Genomic DNA, 14,899 nt, shown 5'->3' with positions numbered 1-14,899 from the left:
AGACAGGGTGGGCTAATCAATGGCAAATGGAATTCAGTCCAGATCAGTGTGAGGGGATGTAGTTGGGCAGGACAAACCGGGCAAGGGGAATACAGGATGAACGACAGGACCCTGGGAAGCACTGAGGATCAGAGGGACCTTGGTAGCAGGGCAGGTAGATTTGTTAAGAAGGCATATGGTATACTCGCCTTTATTAGCCGAGGCAGAGAGTTTAAGAGCAGGGTGGTTACGCCGGAGCTGTATTAATCGTTGGTTGGGCCACAGCTAGAGTATTGTGCGCAGTTCTGGAATCCACATTATAGGAGGGGTGTGATAGCACTGGAAAGGGTGCAGAGGAGATTTACCAGCATGTTGCATGGGCTGGCGAGTTTTAGCTATGAAGAGAGATTGGATAGACTGGGATTGTTTTCCTTGGAGCAGACGAGACTGAGGGAGGACATGGTTGAGATGAAATGAAATGAAAATCGCTTATTGTCACGAGTAGGCTTCAATGAAGTTACTGTGAAAAGCCCCTAGTCGCCACATTCCGGCGCCTGTTCGGGGAGGCTGGTACGGGAATTGAACCCGCGCTGCTGGCCTGCCTGGGTCTGCCTTAAAAGCCAGCGATTTAGCCCAGTGTGCTAAACCAGCCCCTAATGTATTAAATGTATTAGATGTATAAAATTATGAGGGGCAAGAAGAGACTTTTCCCCATGGTGGAGGGATTAACGACCAGAGGGCAGAGATTTAAGGTAAAGGACAGCAGCTTTAGAGGGGATGTGAGGAAAAACCCGCTGCCTGAAAGGGTGGTGGAGACCCTCAGAACATTTAAGAAGTATTTAGAGATGTACTTGCGATCCCAGAGCAGACAAGGATAGGGACCAAGTGCTGGGAAATGGGGTTAGGTGGTTTTGACCGGCAGAGACACTCTGGGCTGAAGGACCTTTACTGTAGAACTCTGAGTCTCTAAGCGTATTCTTCTTAAACATAATAATTATGTTGTTTTCCCCGTCACTGGTGTTCTCGCTAAATGTCCTGATGGGTTAAAGACCAAAATCTTCGACAAAATGCCTCATTTTCCGATAATACTAAATGTTCTGAAGTTTGAGCGAGGGCAGGCTGGCCCCATCCCTGGTCCTTACTGCCGTCCAGAAAAGCCAGTGTGCCAAATTGAGGGGGTCTTTCGAGAGTGAGGAGCCGGTAATCTGGGGCTGGATTCTCCGCCCCGCCGCACCACATTTCTGTTTTACCCCGCCGGAGCGATGCTCCGTTTCGCCGGCTGGTCAATGGGGTTTCCCATTGTGGGGCAGCCCCACACCATCGGGGAAACCCCCCGGGCTGCCGGCAAAATGGAGCATCCCACCAGCGGAGAACTCCAACCTCCTTCCTCCCTCCACCTCTAACACTGATCCGAGGGAGGCACCAGCTGATGCTGCTTCCATCGCAGGCCAGAGAGTTGCCCGCGACTTTGAAGACAGGAGCCAGGCAGACGTTACAACAACCTTGGTGGGAAGGAGAGCGGAGGTTTCTGAGTGACTTTGAACCATGATTCATGCCTATCTGCTTGGTAGAACTGCCGTAACTGCTTGTAAGGAGACGGGATATAGAAACTGACCGTGTCCTTTCACCTCTAAACGTGCCACCCCATCCTGACCGAGGTTCAGAGCGAGCTCTTGTGGGGAATTTCAGTGGTGGGCTGATGTCTTGCTGCTCTGAGCCATAGCAAGCTAGCATATTGGTGAATTATAACGAAGGCACTGTGTACTGGGGCAGCATGGTGGTTAGCATAAATGCTTCACAGCTCCAGGGTCCCAGGTTCGGTTCCCGGCTGGGTCACTGTCTGTGCGGAGTCTGCACGTCCTCCCCGTGTGTGCGTGGGTTTCCTCCGGGTGCTCCGGTTTCCTCCCACAGTCCAAAGATGTGCGGGTTAGGTGGATTGGCCATGCTAAATTGCCCGTAGTGTCCTAAAAAGTAAGGTTAAGGGGGGGGGGGGGGGGGTTGTTGGGTTACGGGTGTAGGGTGGATACGTGGGGTTGAGTAGGGTGATCATTGCTCGGCACAACATCGAGGGCCGGAGGGCCTGTTCTGTGCTGTACTGTTCTATGTTCTATGTTCTACTTCAAACCTCAGCCCAAATGAACCAACAAGGGATTCGGGAAGAACCCAGTTACCCAGAGAGCGGTGTGAATGTGGAACTTGTTTTATATGGTGGTGGAGGGGGAGTCTGTTGAGGGCTTTTTGAGACATCTGGCATAGATGCCTTGAAGGGGAAGCTGGACTCGCACTTGAGGGAGGAAGGAATAGCGAATGCCCTGATGGGGTGAGATGGGTAGGTGGGAGGGGGGCTGGTGTTGGGTGCGAACCGACGGGCTGAATGGTCTGATGAACTCGATGTGAGTTGTTCGTCTGTCAATATTGGATCTCAGTGATTGCCTTAATGAGAGTGATGCTTTATATCCGAATGTAGATACGGAGGCTTACGCTGTGCAGGCAACTCAGTGCTTCACGTTGAGGGTTTCCGACACCCAGGATGAGAGATCTGGGGAAGACGATTACCCACCGGACGGTCAGTGCTTTCTACATTTTTCTGTTCCGGTTGTTGTGTATGTGTAATCGTTGGAGCTGAGATTCCAATCTTCTTCTTCGGCGAGCACTCGCTGACGAGTATGATTGTCCATGTCACTGGTCATGGGTACTGTAGATTCTTGTGTGGCTGATGCACCCGACCCTAGAACCACACTTGCCAGGTGTTTCCAGGAGGTGGGATCGGTCCTTGGACTCGAGGTCGCTGATACTCCTTTCTCCTGCTCCCTTTCCGGGCCTGCTCTTGCCGTCGGGTGTCCTCAAAGAATTGAATCCCTTCATTCAGGCGGTTCCTCCAAGTCGGCCTCTTGTGATCAAGGGGCTCCCAGGCATCGACACTTCCAGTACAATGCAAAAGGAGCATTGCTCCGTGGAGAGGGAATGTTGGAGGTGCCAATCCCATCGGGAAGATGTGGGGAGGCCTCCCTGACTCATACCTATCCCTCAACCAGCGACACCAAATTTGTCTACAGGACAAAAGGGTGCTAATTGAATGAGAATCGCTCCAGTGCAGAAGGCCCATCCTGTTCCCACTGGCTCTCCGAATGGGCAATTCCCTGAGTGCCGTTTCTCCCGCTTTCTCCCCGTAACCCTACAGGTTCTTCCTTTTCAGATCACGGTCGGATTTGCTTTTTGATTGCTTCAATTGAAGCTGCCTCCACCACGCAGTGCATTCCAGACACCAACCACTCGCTGCAGGAATAAAACTTTCCTCCCTTATTTTATCTACAATTGGTTGGCAAATTGACTCTGGGTGAGACTTTACGATCGGGGTGGAGAGGGTGGGGTGGGGTAGAAAATGCTGGAAATACTCAGCAGACGAGGCAGCATCTGTAGAGAGAGAGAGAGAAACAGAGCGATAAACATTTCAGGACTCTGTCCTTTGATTTCAAGAAGTACCTCACTGACTCCAAAGCCCCTGGAGCTGTTGCATTGAGGTGGAAGGGTACTGGGAGTATTGGGGAAGTGGGGAAAATGCAAGGAGCTGGCTCGTGTAAAACAACCTCTGGATAACGTCAAGGCTTTCAATGAGCTACTTTTGAAGTGAAAATTGCCTTTTTGAGAAGCAAGAAGGCAACCAATTTATTGACCGAGACAAAATGGGCTCATCCTCTCCATGACCGTCCCTGGCCCCTGCTCACTGCGGCCCTCATTCACATCCCTTCTTCCCGTCACTCTGTCTGGTCATTAACAGCCTGCTAAATCACCTCCTCACAACGACGGGACTACTTAAGCATCAGTAAAAAACATGATGGTGTCAAGACAGCTAAACAGGATAACGACCCGGGAAGTGAGAGACCCCCACTCTCTGTGTGCCCCCCCCCCCCCCGCTCTCTCTTCCACAGCTGGCATTGGGGCAGGTGCCAACACTGAGGAGGAACCAGTGCAGCTGTTCAAATGTCACTTGCCCTGTTTCAACAAAGAGCCTTCCAAGGGTGAAGAAGACATTAACGTTGTCAGTAACATGCCTCCAAGAAAATGCATCTTAGCTGCACCTGTGCCATCCTGTCACTTCAGATAATAGACTGAGAAAGAAACACCAACCAACAGTGAGTCCCAACTGGAGAGAGGTTTAGCTCGAAGCCTTCTCCTGATCAAAAGAAAGACTTGCATTTATATAGCGCCAGTCTTAACCTCCGAGCGTCCCACGGCGTTTTTACAGCCAGCAGCATGTAATTGCTCGCAGGAAACTCAACCAGTTATTGTCCACACAGCCAGTTCCACAAATCGGATAATGCTGTGGGTTTTTTTAAAATGTTGGGCGGCTCTGTTAGCACTGCTGCGTCACAGCGCCAGGGACCCGAGTTCAATTCCAGCTCCACGGGTGACTGTGTGGAGTCTGCACGTTCTCCCCGTATCTGCGTGGGTTTCCTCCGGGTGCTCCGGTTTCCTCCCACAATCCAAAGATGTGCAGGTTGGGTGGATTGGCCGTGCTAAAATTGCCCCTTGGTGTCCAAAGGTTACAGGGATAGGGCGGGGGAATTGGAGAGAGGTAGGCTGCTCTTTCAGAGGTGGTTCACATCCATCTCAGAAGGAAGACGGGGATCACATCTGAAGGACTGCACTTCCGACCATGCGGCATTCCATGGAGTGTCAGCTCACACTATCCGGAGTGGCTCCTGCGCCCAGAATTTTTTGATGTACCAGAGAATGCCACCGATAGCACAGATGGTACATAATTTGACAAAATCAGATCCCTTCTCCCCGTCACTCTCTCTGGTCATTAACAGCCTGCTCACTACGGCCCTCATTCACATCCCTTCTCCCCGTCACTCTCTCTGGTCATTAACAGCCTGCTCACTACGGCCCTCATTCACATCCCTTCTCCCCGTCACTCTCTCTGGTCATTAACAGCCTGCTCACTACGGCCCTCATTCACATCCCTTCTCCCCGTCACTCTCTCTGGTCATTAACAGCCTGCTCACTACGGCCCTCATTCACATCCCTTCTCCCCGTCACTCTCTCTGGTCATTAACAGCCTGCTCACTACGGCCCTCATTCACATCCCTTCTCCCCGTCACTCTCTCTGGTCATTAACAGCCTGCTCACTACGGCCCTCATTCACATCCCTTCTCCCCGTCACTCTCTCTGGTCATTAACAGCCTGCTCACTACGGCCCTCATTCACATCCCTTCTCCCCGTCACTCTCTCTGGTCATTAACAGCCTGCTCACTACGGCCCTCATTCACATCCCTTCTCCCCGTCACTCTCTCTGGTCATTAACAGCCTGCTCACTACGGCCCTCATTCACATCCCTTCTCCCCGTCACTCTCTCTGGTCATTAACAGCCTGCTCACTACGGCCCTCATTCACATCCCTTCTCCCCGTCACTCTCTCTGGTCATTAACAGCCTGCTCACTACGGCCCTCATTCACATCCCTTCTCCCCGTCACTCTCTCTGGTCATTAACAGCCTGCTCACTACGGCCCTCATTCACATCCCTTCTCCCCGTCACTCTCTCTGGTCATTAACAGCCTGCTCACTACGGCCCTCATTCACATCCCTTCTCCCCGTCACTCTCTCTGGTCATTAACAGCCTGCTCACTACGGCCCTCATTCACATCCCTTCTCCCCGTCACTCTCTCTGGTCATTAACAGCCTGCTCACTACAACGGGACTACCTAAGCATCAGTAAGAAACATGTGATGGTGTCAAGACAGCTAAACGGGATAACGACCCGGGAAGTGAGTGAAGGAAAGCAGAAATGAAAAAGCAACAATAGAAAGAAGGAAAGTACTTCAGCTTATTCTCAAGTTCAGCCTTGGCTCGAGGTGCGGTGTCTCCTTCAAGTCACCCAAGATCTCCTCACCCCCCCCCTCTTCATACTTGCACTGCCTCAGGCCTGAAGAAGCAGAAATATACCTGGATTGACTGACCTCCACCAAATTTGGCATGTCAGCCGTGTGATTTCCCCCTGCAGGGTCGCAGGGTCAAGTCCTCTTACTGTAGGGCGGCATGTGGATAGCTCTGAGACTGCGGCGCCGAGGACCCGGGTTCGAATCTCGATCCTGGGTCACTGTCCGTGTGGAGTTTGCACATTCTCCCCGTGTCTGTGTGGGTTTCGCCCCCACAACCCAAAGATGTGCAGGGTAGGTGGATTGGCCACGCTAAATTTAGAGTACCCAATTATTTTTTCCAATTAAAGGGCAATTTAGCGTGGCCAATTCACCTAACCTGCACATCTTTTGGGTTGTGGGGGCGAAACCCACGCAGACACAGGGAGAATGTGCAAACTCCACACAGACAGTGACCCAGGGCCGGGATTCGAACCCAGGTCCTCAGCGCCGTAGGCAGCATTGCTAACCACTGCCACCGTGCTGCCCCTGATCACAGTAAACATAACCTCCCTACTTTTGTCATCAATTCTCCTCACAATAAACAACAACATCCTATTAGCTTTCCTAATTACTTGCTGTACCTCCATACCAGCCTTTTGTGATTCATGCACTCAGACACCCAGATCCCTCTGCACCTCCGAGCTCTGCAATCTCATCACCGTTTGGATAATAAGCCCTTTATTCTTCCTGCCAAAGTGAACATTTTGCCGTTTTATACCTCATTTGCCAGATTTCTTCACCCACTCACTTAACCTGCCCGTGTCCCTATCGACGTCCTTGCGTCCTCGTCACTGAACTGGAGTGTCGGGTGGGACTATGTCTCAGGAATGGGACCTGAACCCACAGCTCTCTAGTTCAGAGTTGGGCATGGTTACCACAGCTGATGCCTCTAAAGTAACTTGTAGGGAAAGTCAATCGGCTGAGTTTAGAACGGGCATGTGTTACGGGCCAGGGTTTTAAAAACTCCAAAGTGTATTATGGAGTTGACCTGACCTGTAACGTTTTGTTGAATTTGGCTAGGGTGAGCACAAGAGACTTCACTTGAGGTGTGATTCAACAGCCTTCCCAGGCACTTGTTCCCCGGGTGGAACAAACCATTACAAGGGGACATAAATTTAAGGTGAATGGTGGAAGATATAGGGGGGGATGTCAGAGGTAGGTTCTTTACCCAGAGAGTAGTGGGGGCATGGAATGCACTGCCTGTGGAAGTAGTTGAGTCGGAAACATTAGGGACCTACCAAACGGATATTGGATTGGTACATGGATTACGGTAGAATGATGGGGTGTAGATTAATTTGTTCTTAATCCAGGACAAAAGTTCGGCTCAACATCGTGGGCCGAAGGACCTGTTCTGTGCTGTATTTTCTATGTTCTGTAACACATAATGAATTCCCCCTTAACTGTTCCAATTCAAAAACTAAACCCCATAAGCCAAAAACCCCTTTCCAAGGGCGTGGCCCATTTCTCTGCATTCTCACTTGAATAAGACTGGCTTTTCCTGACATTCTGACCCCGTCTCACCAGCAGCTTTAAACCCTTCCGGAAAGCAAATTGTATCTTTAAAAGCCACCACCAAAGTGACTTTAACCGGAGCAGCTATTTGAAATGAAATTGGAGAGAGACAGGCCAAAACACTTCTTTCTCCTGTCTGAGTCCACAGCAGTCAAATCAAAAAGAACCAAAAGCCTCGCCACAGCCCAGCTCCACCCACACAATGACATCACTTAAGCCATGTGATAAGACCATAATCTTTCTTAAAGGGACAGTCGCGCGGCACATGGAACCCCTAACTTCCACTGTCGTGGAACACTTTCCCTCGTGTCGTGAGTAACCACGGTGATTTGGCCTGTGGACTGAGTCTGATCATGCGTCGGCTCTGTTTCCCCCATAGGTGACACTGCAGCAACGGAGGAGGCCACCCAGCTCTTCATCTCTGAGTCTCCAACGTTTGACAAGGGCACCTGTCAAGGTAAGATTCAGCCCATTGGGCCCGCCGTGAAGCTTGTGAGCTGGAGAATGCTCGGGGTGGGCAGGAATTTGGAGTTGGGGGCCACGACCCGATCAGCTATGATCTTATAGAATGACTGGAGGGGCTGAACGGCCCACTGCTCCTAATTTGTATGTTCACACGTTTTCCATGTCCGAACTGGGCCCAGATACAAATATATCCTGTTGCTCGCAGAGAGTTTCTGTGGGGTCGGAAGCATGCAGAAATGTGGGACATAGAATTAGAACATAGAACAGTACAGCACAGAACAGGCCCTTCGGCCCTCGATGTTGTGCCGAGCAATGATCATCCTACTCAAACCCACGTATCCACCCGATACACGTAACCCAACAACCCCCCCCCCCCCCCCCCCAACCTTACTTTTTAGGACACTACGGGCAATTTAGCATGGCCAATCCACCTAACCCCGCACATCTTTAGACTGTGGGAGGAAACCGGAGCACCCGGAGGAAACCCACGCACACACGGGGAGGACGTGCAGACTCCACACAGACAGTGACCAGGCCGGGAATCGAACCCGGGACCCTGGAGCTGTGAAGCATTTATGCTAACCACCATGCTACCGTGCTGCCCGTGCCCACCTTAAAATGATGTCCCCTCATGGCAGCCATTTCCGTCCTGCAGAAAGTCTCTGGCTATCCACTCTATCGCTGCCGCTCATCACCTTGTACACCTCTATCAAGCCACCTCTCTGCCTTCTTTGCTCTAGTGAGAAAAGCCCTAGCTCCCTCAACATTTCTTCATAAGACATGCCCTCCAGTCCAGGCAGCATCCTGGTAAATCTCCTCTGCACTCTCTCCAAAGCATCCACATCCTTCCTATAATGAGGCAACCAGAACTGGACACAATATTCCACGTGTGGTCTAACCAGGGTTTTCTAAATCTGCAGCAAAACCACGTGGCTCTTAAACTCAGTCCCCCTGTTAATGAAAGCCAACACACCATATGCCTTCTTAACAACCCTATCAACCTGGGTGGCAACTTTGAGGGATCTATGCACGTGAACCCCAAGATCCCCCTGTTCCTCCAAGAATCCTGCCTTTAACCCTGTATTCAGCAATCAAATGCAACCTTCCAAAATGAATCGCTTCACATTTATCTCGGTTGAACTTCATCTGCCACTTCTCAGCCCAGCTCTGCATCCTGTCAATGTCCTGTTGTAACCTGCAACAACCCTCAACACTATCTACAATTCCCCCAACCTTTGTGTCATCAGCAAACTTACTAACCCACCCTTCCACTTTCTCATCCAAGTCATTTATAAAAACCACAAAGAGCAGAGGTCCCAGAATAGATCCCTGCAGGTCACCACTGGTCACCGACCTCCAGGCGAAATACTTTCCATCCACTACCACTCGCTGCTGCCTTTCGGCCAGCCAATTCTGTATCCAGACAGACAAATTTCCCTGTATCCCATGCCCCCTAACTTTCTGAATGAGCCTACCATGGGGAACCTTGTCAAAGGGCAGCACGGTAGCACACGTGGATAGGCAGCACAGCAGCACAGTGGTTAGCACTGTGGCTTCACAGCGCCAGGGTCCCAGATTCGATTCCCCGCTGGGTCACTGTGCAGAGTCTGCACGTTCTCCCCGTGTCTGTGTAGATTACTTCCGGGTGCTCCGGTTTCCTCCCACAGCCCAAAGACATGCAGGTTCGGTGGATTGGCCATGCTAAATTGCCCTTAGTCTCCAAAAAAAAGTTAGGAGGGGTTATTGGGTTACGGGGATAGGGTGGTAGTGAGGGCTTACGTGGGTCTTTGCAGACTCGATGGGCCAAATGGCCTCCTTCTGCACTGTATGTTCTATGTTTTAAGTACCTTACTGAAATCCATATACACCACATCCACTGCCCGACCTTCATCAATGTGTCTCGTCACATCCTCAAAGAATTCAATGAGGCTTGTGAGGCATGACCTGCCCCTCACAAAGCCATGCTGACTATCTTTAATCAAACTATGTTTTTCTAAATAATCATAAATGATCAAATGTTTATTTGTTTATTTAGTTAAAAGAATTTAGAGTACCCAATTAATTTTTTCCAATTAAGGGGCAATTTAGTGTGGCCAATCCGCCTACCCTGCACATCTTTGGGTTGTGGGGGTGAGATCCACGCAGACACGGGGAGAATGTGCAAACTCCACACGGACAGTGACCCGGGGCCGGGATCGAACCTGGGACCTTGGTGCCTTGAGGCAGCAATGCTAACCCACTGCGCCACCGTGCTGCCCTCGCAGTGTTCAAATCTGACTGTCGATCCGTTACCCCCAGTCCCTTACCTCTCTCTATCTGGGAGACGGTGGTAATGCCACTGGAGGTCTGGTACTCCAGAGGCCCAGACTGCAGGGAAACGGGTTCAAATCACCCCCCGGTGGAATTTAAATTCAATTCTTAAAATTTGGAACTGAAAGCAAGTTTCAATGAGGTTCTAAAGTCCCTTTGGGGAAGGAAATCTGCCGTCCTTACCCGGTCACTGTCTGTGTGGAGTCTGCACGTTCTCCCCATGTCTGCGTGAGTTTCCTCCGGGTGCTCCGGTTTCCTCCCACACGTCCAAAATGTGTAGGTTAGGCGGATCGGCCGTGCTAATGTTGCCCAAAAGGTTAGGTGGGGTTGTGGTGATACGGGTGGGGATTGGGCCCAGGTAAGGGTGCTCTATCGGGGCAAGGGTCGGTGCAGACGCAATGGGCTGAATGGCCTCCTTCTGCACTGTACGGATTCTACGATACTACTTTGATGTGACTCCAGCCCCCACAGCAATGTGGCTGACTATTAAGTGCCCCTCTGAAATGGCCAAGCATGCCACTCGGTTCAAGGGCATTTAAGGATGGGCAGAAAATGTGGGTGCTTGCCCACATCTCATGAAACCATCATCTAAAAAAAGTGTTTTCCATCTTGCGGGAAGGAAAAATAGCTTTCTATTCATTCAGCATCTTTCTGGGCATCGCAAAACACTCTCGCCCTCCATAAAGTATTTTTGAAATGATTGGGATGTGGGAGCCAGGGCTGACGGTTTGCTCCGAGCAAGCCCCCCCCGCAAGCAGCAGTGAGATAAAGAGCAGAGAATCTGATTTTAGTGATGTTGGCTGAGGGATAAATATTGGCTGTGAAGGCGAGACGGACACCCCTCCTCTGCTTTGAAGCTGTGCAAAGCGATCCTCTACCTCCACTTGTAAGGACTGGTGGGACCTTGGGTCTAATGTCTAATCGGGGAATCAGCACGCCCGACAGTGCAGCACTCCCACGGTCTCTGACACTGGATCATAGAATCTCTACAGTGCTGAAGTTGCCCATTCTGCCCATCGAGGTAGCACTGACCCTTCGAATGATCACTCTACCCATTTACACGTGTCCACCCTGCCCTATCCCCGTAAACCCATTATCTAACCTACACGTCCCTGATGTGGAGATGCCGGCGTTGGACTGGGGTGGATACAGTAAGAAGTCTGATAACACCAGGTCCAACAGGTTTACTTGGAGTCACTAGCTTTCGGTGTGTAGCTCCTTCGTCAGGTCAGTGAAGAGGTAGGTTACACAAACACGGCATATATATCGACAAAGCCAATGATGCAAGATGATACTTTGAATGAGAGTCTTTGCAAGTAATTAAGTCTTTACAGGTCCTCCCTCCAGTCACACCGTCTGGAACTGTAAATACTTAATTTGCTGCAAAGACTCGCATTGAAAGTATCATCTTGCATTATTGGCTTTGTCTATATATGCTGTTTGTGTACCCTAAGGCGCTAGGCTCCGAAAGATAGTGACTCCAAACAAACCTGTTGGACTTTAACTGATGTTGTAATACATCTTACTGTACACATCCCTGGATACTAACAGGCAATTTATCATGGTCAATCCAGCTACCCCGCACATCTTTGGATGTGGGAGGAAACCGGAGCACCCGGAGGAAGCCCACTCACACATGGGGAGAAGGTGCAGACTCCGCACAGACAGTGACCCGAGGCTGAAATTGAACCCGGGTCCCTGGCTCTTGAGAGGCAACAGTGCTGACCACTTGCTGCCTCGAGCATATAGATTATATTCTCGAGTATCTGGATTGGGACTTTTGTACCCTGGTTTGGTTGAGGTGTCAGACCAGACTGACACCTGGACGTAGCTGGGTTACAGAGTGAGCAGGGAGCCTGGAGGCTGCTGGGATTGGAACCATTGTACTCTTGTCTTTTATCAGCCGAGCTGCAAGTGACCCTGCAAAACTGTTCTTCCGCAGGTAACACTGCATCAATGAGCAACGCCGAGGATGAGGCCACGCAGCTCTTCACCTTGGAGTCTCCGGCATTCGGCCACAGCGCTTTCAAAAGTAAGATTCAAATACCTGTGTCCGTGAGCTGGGAGATGCCCCCCTGTCGGGACAGGGGCGGGTGTGTTACCCGAGAGCTGGGCGATGCTGCCCTGTCGGGGCAGGGACCTGGTGTATTACCCGTGAGCTGGGTGATGGTGCCCTGTCGGGACAGGGGCAGGTGTATTACCCGTGAGCTGGGCGGTGCCCCCCTGTCAGGGCAGGTGTATTACCCGTGAGCTGGGCGATGCTGCCCCCTGTCGGGACAGGGGCAGGTGTATTACCCGTGAGCTGGGCGATGCTGCCCTGTCGGGACAGGGGCAGGTGTATTACCCGTGAGCTGGGCGGTGCCCCCCTGTCGGGGCAGGTGTATTACCCGTGAGCTGGGAGAGGCCCCCCTGTCGGCGCAGGTGTGTTACCCGTGAGCTGGGAGAGGCCCCTCTGTCGGGACAGGGGCAGGAGTGTTACCCGTGAGCTGGGAGAGGCCCCCCTGTCGGGACAGGGGCAGGTGTATTACCCGTGAGCTGGGCGATGCTGCCCCCTGTCGGGACAGGGGCAGGTGTGTTACCCGTGAGCTGGGAGAGGCCCCCCTGTCGGGACAGGGGCAGGTGTATTACCCGTGAGCTGGGAGATGCTGCCCTGTCAGGACAGGGGCAGGTGTATTACCCGTGAGCTGGGAGATGCCCCCTGTCGGGACAGGGGCGGGTGTGTTACCCGTGAGCTGGGCGATGCTCCCCTGTCGGGGCAGGGGCAGGTGTGTTACCCGTGAGCTGGGAGATGCCCCCTGTCGGGGCAGGGGCAGGTGTATTACCCGTGAGCTGGGCGATGCTGCCCTGTCGGGACAGGGGCAGGTGTATTACCCGTGAGCTGGGAGATGCTGCCCTGTCAGGACAGGGGCAGGTGTGTTACCCGTGAGCTGGGAGATGCCCCCTGTCGGGACAGGGGCGGGTGTATTACCCGTGAGCTGGGAGATGCCCCCCTGTCGGGACAGGGGCAGGTGTATTACCCGTGAGCTGGGCGATGCTGCCCTGTCGGGACAGGGGCAGGTGTGTTACCCGTGAGCTGGGAGATGCCCCCTGTCGGGACAGGGGCAGGTGTATTACCCGTGAGCTGGGAGATGCTGCCCTGTCGGGACAGGGGCAGGTGTATTACCCGTGAGCTGGGCGATGCTGCCCTGTCGGGACAGGGGCAGGTGTATTACCCGTGAGCTGGGAGATGCCCCCTGTCAGGACAGGGACAGGTGTATTTACCCGTGAGCTGGGAGATGCCCCCTGTTGGGACAGGGGCAGGTGTATTACCCGTGAGCTGGGCGATGCTGCCCTGTCGGGACAGGGGCAGGTGTGTTACCCGTGAGCTGGGAGATGCCCCCTGTCGGGACAGGGGCAGGTGTATTATCCGTGAGCTGGGCGATGCTGCCCTGTCGGGACAGGGGCAGGTGTATTACCCGTGAGCTGGGAGATGCCCTCTGTCGGGACAGGGGCAGGAGTGTTACCCGTGAGCTGGGCGGTGCCCCCCTATCGGGACAGGGGCAGGTGTATTACCCGTGAGCTGGGCGATGCCCCCCTGTCGGGACAGGGGCAGGTGTATTACCCGTGAGCTGGGAGATGCCCCTCTGTCGGGGCAGGGGCAGGTGTGTTACCCGTGAGCTGGGAGATGCCCCCTGTCGGGGCAGGTGTATTACCCGTGAGCTGGGAGATGCTCCCCTGTCGGGACAGGGGCAGGTGTATTACCCGTGAGCTGGGAGATGCCCCCCTGTCGGGACAGGGTCAGGTGTGTTACCCGTGAGCTGGGAGATGCTCCCCTGTCGGGACAGGGGCAGGTGTATTACCCGTGAGCTGGGAGATGCCCCCTGTCGGGGCAGGTGTATTACCCGTGAGCTGGGAGATGCTCCCCTGTTGGCACAGGGGCAGGTGTGTTACCCGTGAGCTGGGAGATGCCCCCTGTCGGGACAGGGGCGGGTGTATTACCCGTGAGCTGGGAGATGCCCCCCTGTCGGGACAGGGGCAGGTGTATTACCCGTGAGCTGGGAGAGGCCCCCCTGTCGGGACAGGGGCAGGTGTATTACCCGTGAGCTGGGAGATGCTGCCCCCTGTCGGGACAGGTGTGTTACCCGTGAGCTGGGAGATGCCCCCTGTCGGGACAGGGGCAGGTGTATTACCCGTGAGCTGGGAGATGCCCCCCTGTCGGGACAGGGGCAGGTGTATTACCCGTGAGCTCGGAGGTGCCCCCCTGTCGGGACAGGGGCAGGTGTATTGCCCCTGTGAGCTGGGCGATGCTGCCCTGTCGGGACAGGGGCAGGTGTATTGCCCCTGTGAGCTGGGACTTTTCACAGTAACTTCATTTGAAGCCTACTCGTGACAATAAGCGATTTTCATTTCATTTATTACCCGTGAGCTGGGAGATGCCCCCCTGTCGGGACAGGGGCAGGTGTATTACCCGTGAGCTGGGAGATGCTCCCCTGTCGGGACAGGGGCAGGTGTGTTACCCGTGAGCTGGGAGATGCCCCCTGTCGGGGCAGGGGCAGGTGTATTACCCGTGAGCTGGGCGATGCTGCCCTGTCGGGACAGGGGCAGGTGTATTACCCGTGAGCTGGGAGATGCCCCCTGTCGGGGCAGGTGTATTACTCGGTGGAGAGACATCCAGACGTTTCTGTGAGTTCTGCCACATGGGAAATGATTGTGGTTCACAATCCAGTTTCCCC

General features: G+C 53.2%; 1 protein-coding gene across 1 annotated transcript in view; it reads left to right on the top strand.

Moving 5' to 3' along the window:
* Positions 1–14,899, top strand: part of LOC119976427 (mediator of DNA damage checkpoint protein 1-like) — a 50,158-nt gene that overhangs the window by 13,309 nt on the left and 21,950 nt on the right. Inside the window, exons 5-7 of the mRNA XM_038816959.1 lie at positions 2,447–2,545; positions 7,792–7,869; positions 12,130–12,219. Coding sequence (XP_038672887.1) covers positions 2,447–2,545; positions 7,792–7,869; positions 12,130–12,219 — 267 coding nt within the window. The remainder of the gene's footprint in view (positions 1–2,446; positions 2,546–7,791; positions 7,870–12,129; positions 12,220–14,899) is intronic.

This window comes from Scyliorhinus canicula, chromosome 13 (assembly GCF_902713615.1).
Source record: "Scyliorhinus canicula chromosome 13, sScyCan1.1, whole genome shotgun sequence".
Taxonomy (NCBI): Eukaryota; Metazoa; Chordata; class Chondrichthyes; order Carcharhiniformes; family Scyliorhinidae; genus Scyliorhinus; species Scyliorhinus canicula.
This window is presented reverse-complemented; position numbering and strand designations above follow the sequence as displayed.